The sequence below is a fragment of the Thalia democratica genome, chromosome 3 (genome assembly GCF_965202585.1).
Source record: "Thalia democratica chromosome 3, ktThaDemo2.hap1.1, whole genome shotgun sequence".
In the NCBI taxonomy this organism is placed as follows: domain Eukaryota; kingdom Metazoa; phylum Chordata; class Thaliacea; order Salpida; family Salpidae; genus Thalia; species Thalia democratica.
This window is the reverse complement of record NC_139167.1, coordinates 38,209,047-38,222,868: the sequence shown is the minus strand read 5'-3', so window position 1 is coordinate 38,222,868 and position 13,822 is coordinate 38,209,047. Positions and strand designations below refer to the sequence as shown.

The following is a 13,822-nucleotide window of genomic DNA, read 5'->3' as shown; positions in this document are numbered from 1 at the left end:
AGTTTAGATAACCTTAAATAAAGATTTGAAAGATTTTTAAAGAAAATTAAGTTTCAAATTTTAAATAGATTAAGTACGTCCATTAATGCTGACAATTTTAACATTAAGTCAATTTAAAAGGTAACAAATAAGTAAACGAGTGACTAAAACAATCCCTTTTTATGTTAGGTAAAAATATAATGTAACCTAAGGGCTTTTTGTTTGTTTTTGGATTTCTTTGACTATAAATCATAATATTTAACTATAAATACCATAGAAACGACTATAATGAACAAGATAGTTAAATTACACATGCATAGAATTTTGAAACTTTTATCAAAAGTTATTGTCTAACTTTTTAATACAAATTTGATGTGTTTATACTTTAACGATAGATGTATGAAAATATTGAAAAAATTCCTAACATAATAATCTATTAATATTGATTAAAACCAAAGTATTAATAAACTTCAAAAACAAAAACAATTAGATACATAAACCGATGATTATAAAATTCAATACATCATCATCTTTTTTTTTCTACATATATATATATTTTTGTATGAAATAAGATTTTAATAAGAAATATAAAATTGTACATAGTTTTTAAAGTTATATCCAAAAAAGTAACTGAAAAAGAATCTAAAATTTCTTTTTAACAAATTAACAAATGCATAAAATTTCATAAAACCGTTTATAAATAGATATTTACTAAAAAGTTCACCTTTTTATGTCTAACAAACTGTTAAAATCAACCTCATATAAACTACCTAAAAAAATTTTTGCTAAAGCTTTAAAGACATTTACTTTGAAATATACCTGTTTTTAGTATAGAATGGATATAGCAATTAATACATTGGTTCAGATTTGAAAATATATACTCTGGTGACTTTGATAAAGTTAGGATAAGTTTATAAAAAAACCAAGATATGCTTCAAACGTTCATCAACTTGAGTCTTTGAGGATACTGTTTGATTTGGTACTTTTTAAGGTATTGAAATTCATACTACAAGTTGAAAAAAAAAATTAGTAACTGAGAGACCACTTTAGAAGTTATTTAGTTTTGTTGTAGTATCATTTCAATGTTTTTTATCAAAGCCTTAACTTTAAAGATTGTTAGAGGAAACTTTTGAGGGAAAATTTATTTTAAACAAAGGTTGTAATTAGCAAGTTGAAGCAGTGATTGTTTTCTATTTTTATCACAGTATTTTTGGAGCAAGTTCTTCTAACATTGTTGTTATCTTGAAACAGTACCATTAGAATTTTTTTTTGACGCTGAACTTCTTCGTAAATGAATGTTGTTCGGTTTTTCTATGCTTTCTGATTTTTCTTCTTTCAACAAAGGTCTTTTGTGCATCATTCGAGGAACGGCAGCTTTTTTAGAGTCGCTTTCCACTTTCGGCTTTTTGTTGAGCTGAGGATACAGTCGCAACAAGGCTTTGTTTTTTTCCTGCAACTTCCTGTATTCTTCGCCAATGTGAACTGAGTATGACAGCTGCTCCTCCTATGATTATTTTGACATATAATTTCATATTAGCAAAAACTAGCTAAGTTTTACTTAAATTGTAATAATATGGTTTGATATTTGTATTAAAAAGTAAAAATTCAACTACAAATACAATTGCAATTAATTTCTTGAGATTATTATGTTTTAAAACTAAAAATAAAGTCAGTAAACATCTGAATAAGCAAAACAGGTTTTCTAAACGCTTAAAGTTAAAAACCAATAAAAAAGTTGCGAAGCCAAGCGCTGATTGATATGACAAAACATGATGAAAATCGGTAAAGTAATACGGTAATTGTTAAAAAAGTAGCTCAACAAGAATGTGCTCACCCCGAGGCTACTTATCACAACTAATAAACGTATGGCGTGTATTTTTTTTCATATTCACTTGCTTCAACACACACATCAGTTAACAGTTTTTGTTTTAAAACATGGTAAAAATTTATTATCAAATTAACAACTCAAGTAAATTACAATTGTTTAAATTTTTTTTAACTCACAAGGAAATGTTGCTCGTCCTCAGCCGTCTCCCCTCTCACCTGCACCCAGCTCGTCCACTCGAACGCCGGTTTCTCGGTGCCCTCGTCCACTATCGAGTGCTTGACCAGGTAGCAGCCGGGGTAGGCGTCCAGGAATATGTTGGGTGACTGGACCTGGTACACCGTCCCGATACCTCCGATGGGCCCTTTGGAGCTGGCCTCGTCCTGCACTTGAAACTTGCGAAGCTGCTCGGGGTTGCCGAAATCCAACAGGTTGAACTTGCCTGTTGTATTAATGAGTGTTTGTATTTACATTATTTATAGGAAAATGTCTACTAAAATTAATTCCTTGAATCTCTTAATGATGATATTCTAAGTTTTAAAGTAATTTTATATTAAACATCGTGTTAAATTTGTTGTATTTACTGCATATTATGTTACCGATTTGAAAATAAAAATAAATATTTTAATATAGTTTAAGAACTATTAAAGGTTTAAATTTAAAGTTCACTATTCACCATTCATACATCTTTAGAGAAAAAAAAGTGCTAAGATGCATTTAGAGATTAAATGAAGCAACAGCCTGAAAAAATTAATTAGTTAATATTAATACTGTTAGCTGCGCATAATAAAAAGCATTTCGATTAATTATCTACTTGAATCAAATTGTTATTTTAAGTAATGTTATACATGTTTAGCATTGCTAGTTTGTTATGGAAGTATATAACTTGAATCTTTTTTTCCATAATGAGGTTTGATTGTTTGTGTGTCACAAAATAGAGAAATAGCTTTAAAAGACGTATGAAACTGATCAAACTTTGTTAAAACTACTAGCTTACGTTTTTTTATTGGATTCGCTCTAAAAACCTGTTTTCAGTATTGTCAATCACTAAAAACAATTTAGTTTAAATCAAAATCAGTTTTTGATTATTATAGTCTTAATTTTCTTATTTTACATGCTGAAAATGTTTTTTTCTCAAGTTAGATTTAGTTGCTACAAAGCAAATTTAACCTTCCTTAGACATTCTTGACCGTGCCGTAAAGTCTTCCCCGTATTCTATATAAAATAGTTTTCCTTAATTATAATTTGTTTCACGAAGTAACGTTGTAGAGATTTATGATTATAAAAAGTTTTTCATTAAAAAAATTAGCTGTAATCTTAAATTTAAATTTATAGTAAATTGTGGTGTAGGCTTTTATGGTTCTAAAACTTTTTAAAATACAAATATACTTTAACTCATAAAAAAAAAAGTGTCAAAATAAACCGATCACCATTAGTTTACTAAAATAATAACTTTCTGTTATTAAAATTTATTGAAAGTCTTTGCTAGATCTAACCTAATACTAGCTGTTAGACAGCATAAAGCTAAAACTATCTAATTTATGACATATTTACTAAAAACAAACTTATATTTTTTTTTTAGTTTTAATTACTTTACTAAAATTACTAATCTTTAGTTTTACGCGCTTAAAATGACATAGTAAAGAATAACTTTACCTTTATTGTTAACAAACCTATAAACAAAGTAATAAACACGTTTTGATAGTAAATAAAAACTCTAACAACACTTAGTTTTTAACAGAAACAGTTCAAAGCAAACTCTTGATTTTCAATAATTCTTTGCTACTAACACATATGATAAATTTAACAACTATTAAAATTTAGTTTTTGTAAGTTCTTGTTTTATTCAATCCAACAGCAAAAGCTAAACTCGAACTACTTTCGGAAGTTTCATTACAATAAAAGTTTGAGTTATTTTTTAAGTTTAACTATGATTTTATGCATTTAAGTTGTTAATTATCTATTCAGATTTGGTAATATAAAAAATTAAACTACATGATAAAATTCACTAAGAACAAATGTAAAATTATCTTTTTTATAAACATATTTTTTTTAGTCTAAAGTTTGAATTTATTAAGAAAATTATTTCATTAAAATAATCTTTAATTTGTAACACTTTTATATAAAATAAATCTTTTAATTTTTTTCGTCATTAGAAAGAACATAATTCATTGTACTAAAAGCCAACGACGACTCTATCAAACATCGTAAGCTCTTTGAAACACTACCAAAGTTGAAATATTAAAAACTAACTGTACTGAAACTTTCCGAGAGAGTCCCAGTAGACGCCTTTTAAAATTTTGGCAGCCACCTTCGCCTCCATGATGGCCCGGTGTGTGGTCATTATCCTGGTGCGGTAGGTGTAAGATTGGTTGGAAGGTTGCAGGAGGCGTATCGTGAAGTTCGTGTAGAAGTGTGGTGCGTTAGCTGTAATGATGAAATACTTCTTTTAAGATAAGTGAAAAGTGCAGACAGAAAAATATTTTTTTTTAAAGTCGTTAAACCACAAAAACCCTTTCAAAAAATAGTTTATATCTATACAATAATAACACTACTGAATGTAAGAATGTTTTAAAACAAAATAGTTGATTATTTAAATTTTAATGCTATTTAAGTCTTTTTAGCTAAGAATATTTATAGAGTTTACTTTTTGAATTTATTAAATATTTTATTACCTGTTAAACTTAAACAATATAATAAATAAAGGTTAATTATTAGTTCATCATTAAGGTGATTAAATAAAAGTTAAAACCCTTTTTTGTTAGTTAAACTTTTTAACTAGTAAAACTGTTTTTTGTTATTGTAATGAAAGACATTATATTATTAAAAGTTCTTAGAATTTTTTTTTTTAAACTGTCATGCATCAATATAAGCATGCTAATTAATAATGAAAGTAAAATAATTTTAGTCTGAAAGTAAAAAAGTAAGAAAATTTTTTACTTAAAGTCTGATAAATATATGAAAATAAACTTTTGACATTTAAAGCGTTTTTAAATGACATGGTTTTATCCTTACCTTTTCTCTTATTCGTACTTTCTGTGTTTAAAATTTAAGTAAGTATATATTTTCAACCTTATACAGGCATTCAGTTTTGAGGTAAAATTTTATTTGTGAGTCAAAATAATTGAAAAAAAAAATAAAAAACAGTGAATATGCTTAATTAAATGCTTGCAAGAAAAATTGTCAACTGCATAGAAAAATTGAGTCTGCAAATTACTCAAAGCTGCCTATTGAATTTTTTTTATTAGTTGCTTGCTATTAACCTCTCCGCATTCCAGGTCTAATTAATATTGGATCAGTAACAAACTGGACAAAGTTAACATCTTGCAGGCATTGCTTCACATACACTGCAGTTGTGTGGTGGTCTTCGTAAACATCAAGTTGCCGTATTAAATCCTAGAAAAATACATTGTATTTTTATTTATACGCGAGTCTTTATTCAGTAAACTTTCATAAAACAGTATCATTAAGCGTTAGTATGTGAAAATCTTTAAAAAAGTTTCTTATGAACATTTTACAAAATTTTTTATTAGGTACAACAAAAAATTATGTAATAACAAATTGACATGTAAAATAATGCCGAGCATGTATTTATTTTCCTAGAAGTAGTAAACTAAACAACAAATACAATTCTACAAAATGATGATAAACTTAAAGTGTAAACCAGTTTGTAATGCAGTTTATTTTCTTGAACGAATGCAGTTGATCGCAATGTGAAAGTACCTTTTCTCTGCTCCTGAATCGCTTGACAGGACCTCATTAACTTGTTGCATGCTTCTTTCGCCTCGTCAAGATCGTAGTAAATTTTGTAGTACCTAAAAGTAGTAGAACAGTTAATTAATGTTTTATAACACTTACTAAATGTTTATAACCTTTATTGTTCAAAAATATTATTGTAATCTTTAGTTTAACACAAACTTTACAAGAAAAACTGAATGAAAACCACAAAAAACAACTCAAAACAACTGACATAGTTTTCGTGCTATTCAAGGTTATCATAGTAGATTACTGGCGGTTTTACACAGTTTATATACATATCACTATTTAAGCTAAGTAACCAAGAAATATTTAGTTGTATGGTAGCCTTACAAAGTAGTAGGAAGACTTTTTTATAGTTTAGTTTGAAAATTTGAGTTCATTAAACAACCACTACCAGATTTTTTAGATGTATAAAAGCATTCATTAAGCTGTCTAACATAGAAATATTTATAGTATATATACTTTTTGATAATTTATATTTGAAATAAAAAACTATGATTTGTGTTCTAAATTCTAGAGATATTCTTTTTAAGTTTGTTTTTGAAATACTTTTATCACAAATCCAATACTTTTATACTAAACCAAATATTTTATGACCACAATTTACAAATTTAATTCAATAATCTTTCAATAATAGCTTTTAGCTTTTTACGTCTTCTTTAGTTTAAGCTTCAGAAAATTTAATATGAAAATCAATTAATTTATTTACATTTTAATTAAAATCTAGTCATGAAAACCTTTCAAAACAGTTTGCACTTTGCAACCAACCTTATAAACAATTTTTAAACGTACAACAAAAAAATTTGAAAACTTTGATGTGCTGACAGCATAATATTTTTTAAGCTGTTTAAAAATGTACAAAACAAGTTTAAAGTTAAATCAAAAAGAAAAAAAAACAGTAACAACCAAACATGAAACACATTACCTATCGTCAGTGTCCCTCCGTGTGTGGTTTACAGTCATGTGTTCAAATTTGTGATATTTTGGCACGCAAGTGTCCAATTCATCATTGTCTTGATCTGCCTGAATATCTTTAGACATGTGGGCTGTTACTATTTCAGGTGAAGTTACCACAATTTCGTTTACCTATGTGTATATTTCTAGCGTGAATTAATGGTAAACAGTTTTCAAAACGGAGTAAAAAAATTGTTTTTGGTTTTAAAATTGGTTTTAGTATAACTTATATACGTTAAAGTTTTTATAAAAACAAAATGTTTTAAAAGTGAAAGCTTATAATTTTTGATATTGTATAAAAAAAAACGTTTTTTAACTTACAAGCAAAGAGAACTTTAATAATTAACTAGATTTATTATGAAGACTTACACAAAGCTATACTAATTTAAACTCGAGTAAGAGAAAGACAGTAACTTAACTGACATCCAAATCGACGAACTTCGATGTCGACATTTCGAAAACGTGGTTTCTGATGTCAATGACTATTTTGGTCCATAACAGATGTGGCTGGTACTTCACAAGCTGGTACTTGACATCGGACAGTCCTGATGTGTCTGAATAAGCGTCTGTCGGTTGCTTATCTTTATCCTCTGAATCTCCTTTTTTTCTGAATGTTTTTGCTTTGATATATCATTTTATGTTAAAACATGTCATATAGAAGTGCTGTTGCATGGTTATTTTGCAATAACTATTCTCTAGTTTGCATAGTTATTTGCAAACTAGAGAATATGGTAGTAATCTAAGAAAGAGTTTCCTAAGTGTTAAGTAGCTTTACTGTTCACGCTGATATCAAAATGTATAAGTACATTTTTCGCACTATAAAAACAACAATTAACACTTTAATTTATTTCCAATGAACTTAAAATTAAAAACATAAAATAGACTTTAGCTTATTCATAAAAGATTAAAATGATTCCTATATGTATTATTGATTTTAGGATGATTTAATTACTAAAGAGTTTCAAGAATACTTTTAAATTGATTGTTTAATTTAATCTTGGTATTTAATTATATTGGTATACACCATAACTACTATATATAATTGTTACATGTGTACACAGTAACTCAGGAGTATCTATTTTCATGTTTTTAATTTTTTATTATATGCATATTCTAAAACTCATAAAAACCTAAGGAGCTTATATGTAACTCGAATAAAAGTATTTGATAGTTTTATAAGAATAACTTATTAAAAATATGAGCATTTGAATTCTTTAGTTGTTTTTCAAAATATAAATGGAAAAGTCAAGTTCATGCTTAGTTGTATAGTGTGCTTTAAGATTTAATTTTAAACTTTATAAAGAGCGTTCTTAAATTTTCAGAAAATCTTATCAATCTTTTGTTAACTGTACAACTTTAGTGTATATGCTATACTATATTTTTTGTTAAAACATCAATTACTAAACTACTTGATATTAAAGTTAAATGCAACTACTGTATTTGTTCCAACATTTCTAGAAATAAACTAAAATAAATTGCAGGTATCAACAAAAATATAACATTAAACAATTGAAGGAATACAGTTAAATTAATCAAACTATCTAAAAATACAAACAAATTCGGATTTTTAGATCTCGAAGGTGGTACTTTTTTCTGCTTTGTTTTCCAGCTCCCGTTTCCAGTTTCGGGTGAAAACCACCAGGGGTGCTCGTGCTTAATCATCTTGAACCTGCCGATTGTAGCGTTCACCCCAACGATTGTTCGACCTGCTAGCTCGATTCTGAAAATCAGAAGCCAAGTAAGTAACATAGCTAAGAGTTGTTTAATTAAAAAGTTTAACATAATAAATCAACAGTATGCCTGAATGTAAGCCTTAAAAATTGGTACAAAATAAGATATAAAACTTTTTAAATTTCTTTAAAAGTAATAGTTTTTTATATTTTAACTTTAACTAGTGTTGTCTCTATCTCTGATTAAAATAAAACAGTATTTTAAACTTTTCATTTTTATGTTTTTTACCTTTAATTTTATTTTATTTTTTGTCAAAGAGTATTGTTCTAAACACTAACCTTTTTTCCATGTCATTATCTTCTCCGCCCCACCCCCAAAACCTGTTAGAATGTCCATTGACGAGTTGGTACGTTTCAGTCTTCATTGCCGTCACTCCACCGTAGATAGTTCCGTAATTAGAAGAATAATTAAATTTGTCGATAGCTGTTATACGATAAAAATATTAGCTAACAACTTTCGTCAAAATATTCATTCTTACATGTAATCTATTAAAAAAAAAACTGCAATAGTCATCTTTGTGCTACCACGTAAACTTTCATGTACCGATAGATAAGCTCAAGGTAGAATAAATTTCTGATTATACCACATGGATGATCAAACCACACTATCTCGGTAGACTGAGACCTAGGTTTCGTTTTTATCGAAACTCGTCAGTCAATCACAACCGGAGAGTTTTTTTTGTAGATTTACGACTGCAGTCTTCTTCGGTTGCGACTGATAAGTCTACTGAAATATTATGGCATGGTGACCAAAATGGCATGATCAAACCTTTACATATAGTTAGCTGACTGTTTTTGTTCATTTAACTTTGCAAAGGCATAACATTTTGAACTAAAAATCAACAAGCTTGAAGCTCACTAACTGTTGTTATAATCTAAAAAATTCTTAATTTATTTTCATGTACTTTCTGTTACGTTTAAGTATTTAACACTGAAATATTCAAATCTTACACGGGCTCATGTGCTTGGGGTCGTCCTCGCACATGTACACGTTCCTGTCGTTCTCCACCAGCATGTCCACGTCGTGAAACACGAAGCAGTCGAACTTCCTGCTACCCTCTTGCGGATGCCCGTACCTCCTGTAGTTGGTGGTGATCTCCTTGAACGCCGCGTTCATTATCTGCGCCTTGTTGAAGCTTCCGTCGTCGAACTGCTCGGCCACGAAGATGCAGTACATCACTTTCTGCCTCTGGCGTGGATGAGTAGTGCGTTATTTGTTTGGTTTTTTTTATATATATAAGAGAAGTATTTTTTGTACCAAAACAAAAGTTTGCGGCTCCGGATATACTTTCAGTTAATTTATACTTTTTTAAAATGATGTGAGAAGAGAGAAATTTTTGTCAAAAAAAAAATTGTGCTCTTAGTTTAAAAAATAAAGAAACTACTAGTGCTTCTTTTTCGTTTTATTTACAACATTTGTGGTTTAAAATAGTATGTATTTTTGACAACTATTATTATTTCAATAGTTGCAGCCCGCAGACAAATTATTTTAAGACATTACGGTTCGCTAGCAACTTATTTCTAGGAAATTTTGCTATAAGAGGTAGTTGGCCCCTGGTTTATGCGATATGCTTAAAATTACAACTGTAGTATGTCCATGTAAAATAAAAGTTTTGAAAGTCAGACCACAAGCTCTCAGTGGACTGAGAGCTAGGTTTCGTTTTTATCAGCTTCAGTCACAGTCGAAGAGTGTTGCTTGTAGATTATTTACCAAGTTATTAAACTATTGTTAAATAAAACTAGATTACTTACCAAGTTTTTGAAGCTTTAAAGTTGTTTTTTTTTTCAATATTATTTTCAATAACTTTACAACCAACAAAAGTTATATGATTTTTAAGCAAAAAGATCTTTGAGTTTGTCACATTTCGAGTATTTTTGTAGGGTTTTGAAATATGTTATCTGAATTTGTAGTTTACAAATATTTTTACTTTAATGTACCTGAAACTACGGTTATACGCTTAATTAGTCTATACAAGTTAAGCCCTTTTTTTTCTGATTAAAATTCATTTACAGAAGAAAAAGTTTATTTATAATGACTTCTTAGTGGTATAAATTATATTTAAATACCATTTGGTAAGCTTTAAGCTTAATTATTTAACGGTTTTTTTTGTGAAATAGCTTTAAATATGTAAAATTTAACAATATGTTGCTAACTACAATTACATTATTTTTAATGATCTGTCGCCAATTCACAAGTTTTTAGCAAAACTAATGTTTAATTATTATTTTTCCATAATTTATTAACTTAAGTTTTAAACCCAAAGTATTTTTTAGTATTGTATTTTGTATAAAAACTGGTAAGTAAATGATAAAAAACTTAACTTAAAAAAAGTTTCAACTTAGTTTTATTAGCACTTCCATCGTTACTTACATTCAACATCATTTACCAAGCAAATAAGCTTTATATAAACACTTTTTAAGGCTTAAAACTGCAATTATGAATAACCAAAGAGACATAAATTATTTAAACAAACTTCAACAGAATAAAAACATCGAAGTCTTTATGAAAAGAGTAGCGTGAAATGCTGCAGGATATGAAATTAGCTTTTATGTATTATCACCTGTCATCTAACTAAACTTATCTTTCAAAACCTTGTTTAAACAGCTTATAAAATGTCAAATAAGTTTACGTTTGTGTTTTATAAAAAAAGTAGTACATTCATTATTTAATTAAGGAACCAATTTTAAAAGTATTTGAATGTTAAATGTATATTTAAAAGAGCAGGTTAAGATGTTAATTAGTTTATAATTAGTTTTGTAAATTACTTATATAAATTCTTAATATAATATTAAAAAAAAATTATAAAAGTGTTGATCTGTAGCAAATTATTAAAACCAAAATGACTGTTCAGATATCAACATTCAATTAATTAAACAAATTCATAAAATACTTTTCAACCGCACAAATAAAACTCAAAAAAAAAACTGCAAATTTAGCACGTGTCCAGGGAACAACTAACGCACTTTGAAAAACGTGAAAACAAAAAACAGTTTTAAAATCCGCAAAAAGTTACACTACACACATGCAGTGTTTTCAAGAGCATGTTTCAGTAAGAAAAACTTAAAAATAAAATGTTTTCACTGAAGAATATTTATAAGTTCACATTAGACGTTCGAACAAGCAGCAAAGTTGTAAATGAAAACGAGCTAACTTGCAGTATGGGGTGAAGATGCTTGGTCAGCATGAGCAGGTGCTCGTACCGGTTCTTGTACGGAATGACGATTGCGACCTTCTGCACGGCGTGGCATTCCGGCACGTAGCAACCGTTGATAAGGGAACTCCCCGAATTGTAAACCGCTTCTTCCAGAGAAACTTTGCTTTTTGAGTCCACATCTAACTGTCCCACTGTAAATGTGTATGCTTCGATTAGCTTTTAAAAAAATAGTAACAACAGTACTAGAAAATTCAAATGTATTTTACAATGTTAATTTTTTCAAAAGCGTTGTATACTGAGCTAGATCGTTATCAACACACAATATTCACTTAATTTCCTTTAAAGTTTAGCTTTTTGAAACTAAAAATAAATATAAGTATACTTTTAATTTTTTGAAAATTTGTTTGCTCTCAAAGTTTTAAAACGTTCTTAAGTATAAATAGCACAAGTTTATATTTAAAAAAATTTACTACTTATTGTTTCTAAATTGACAATAGTATTTTAAACTAAAAGTCTGAACTTATATATCTATATCAAAAAAAAAACTATCAGTAAAATAAGCAAAACAAACTTAATTCTTTATTGTTATTGTCACAAATACTAGACATACGGATTTTATCTTCACTAGAAACATCGTTGGGATTTTTATTAAAAAACTTTTGTATTCTTCGTTCGTTCAATGCCTGAATAACATAATCACTACATTATTACAATATATTTTTTATTGAAAAAAAAAAGCTCAAAAAGTTTGGTCTAAGGACTTGGTGTACGAAAAAACCTTTCGGTTATCGAGTCGTACACTACAGTACAATATAACTAAGTTGTAAATAGTATTACAGTTATTTGTTTACTTTTTATTAGGAATTATATTTAAATTACAAATGTATGAAAAACTAAAGGTAAAATTATTTGCTTAAACTGCAATAAAAAAGTCTAAAAATTGTTATTGTGTTTTGATAATGACACAAAGAATAAATAATACAACAATTTTAATAAAAAAAAAAATAAAAGAAATAAATAAAAAAAACTTATTTATTTTGAAGCTTTAATACTAGTTGTTTAGTTTTTGCTAATAAAGTAGTTAAATAAATTTAAGTTTTTTAAACACTATACAATATAAAGCTGTATTTGGTATAAAAATCTTTTTCCAATAAACATTATAAATAAGACAAACACCAGAGTTGATTTATCTTATGGTTTATAATTTTTTTGCCAGTATTACGGTTGTGTTTATATTAGAACGACAGTTAAATTAATCAAACACGAAGTAAAAACGTGTCTATCAAGATATTTTAATTAGTATTTATAAGAAGTGTTAACGAACTTACATGTTTTTGCTACTGAATGTTAGTCTAAATAAACAATTGCTTTAAAAACATAGAATGATTTCCAATTGATAAATAAGTAGAATCTAAACTAATTCAATCAACTTTTTAAATGAGTTTCCTTTAATTTACTTAAATATCTTGGAGAAATATATTTATTGCAAAAAAAATAAATTACAACAGTTATCATAATAAATTTAGTATGAAAGTGCTCGTATAGCAATTGAAAACATTGAAAACTTTTTTTCAATAAAATTTTTTGTATTGGCTTTTAAGTCTTTTGTTAATTTTACAACAAGTATTTAAAAATCACTTCACTAACAAGCGCAATGTTCTTATCATCACCAGCATCAAGTTTGTCGTCATCTGCTCTTCCAACGTTTTCAGAATATTCCACTTCAGTCACTTCCCTGATCCTGATTTCTTCGGGAGCCTGGAAGTTTTCAACAATCTGGTCGTTTTCAAACCAGAACTTTTCCCGCGCGTTTCTGGCGTGCCTCTTGGACAGCTGTCCTGACAGGACCAGCATGCAGGCAACCGTCACCACTATGGACGTCCAAGTGAACGTGATGATCAGCTGTTTCTGTGAAAATAATTGAAGTGTGTTAGTTGATGAAAATAATAGTTTAATGTGGTTATTTGTAAACGTTGACTATCTCTAGTTTTTAAGGTTGCTAGCTAAAAAAGTAACTTTTAAACTTGACTTCTACTAGGTAGTAAAATTAGATATTTAAATGTTTAAATTAAAATTGTAATAGTAAACATTTGAAAAACAGTTAACTTTGTTTAAGACATAAAACTTAACTTTATAAACAGATGTCATGCTTTTTATGACTTATTAAGTTCATAAACTTTATAACTTTTATATTTAAAAAATTAAAAATAGAGCCTTTTCAAAAACAAATCTAAGCAACACAAAAAAAGGTATTTTTTAAGATTTACTTCATATTAGGTTTTTCAATTGTAATTATACTAGAAAAATAACTTACAGCTTTTCTGAAACATATTTTCATCATGGTGAGTTTTTAATTAGAAACTATTTGATAATGGCTAGTGTACTTGGTATGCTAATTTGTTAGCAAGTTAACGTTGCCT

General features: G+C 27.9%; 1 protein-coding gene across 3 annotated transcripts; it reads right to left on the bottom strand.

Annotated features, from left to right (window-relative positions):
• On the bottom strand, positions 1–13,822 carry LOC145831215 (uncharacterized). 3 transcript variants are annotated; one of them, XM_082938360.1, is made up of 16 exons: positions 13,717–13,822; positions 13,050–13,310; positions 11,974–12,085; positions 11,400–11,593; positions 9,199–9,436; positions 8,527–8,671; positions 8,073–8,237; positions 6,941–7,124; positions 6,489–6,649; positions 5,469–5,619; positions 5,068–5,200; positions 4,820–4,840; positions 4,058–4,231; positions 2,975–3,019; positions 1,984–2,246; positions 1–1,483 (listed from the first exon to the last, which is right to left on the bottom strand). In XM_082938360.1, the coding sequence occupies exons 1-16, from the start codon at positions 13,741–13,743 to the stop codon at positions 1,217–1,219; spliced, it is 2,541 nt and encodes an 846-aa protein (XP_082794486.1). In that variant the 5' UTR covers positions 13,744–13,822; the 3' UTR covers positions 1–1,216. The 3 variants fall into 3 exon arrangements, with proteins under 3 accessions (XP_082794486.1, XP_082794488.1, XP_082794487.1); XM_082938362.1 differs by lacking the exon at positions 2,975–3,019; XM_082938361.1 differs by lacking the exon at positions 4,820–4,840.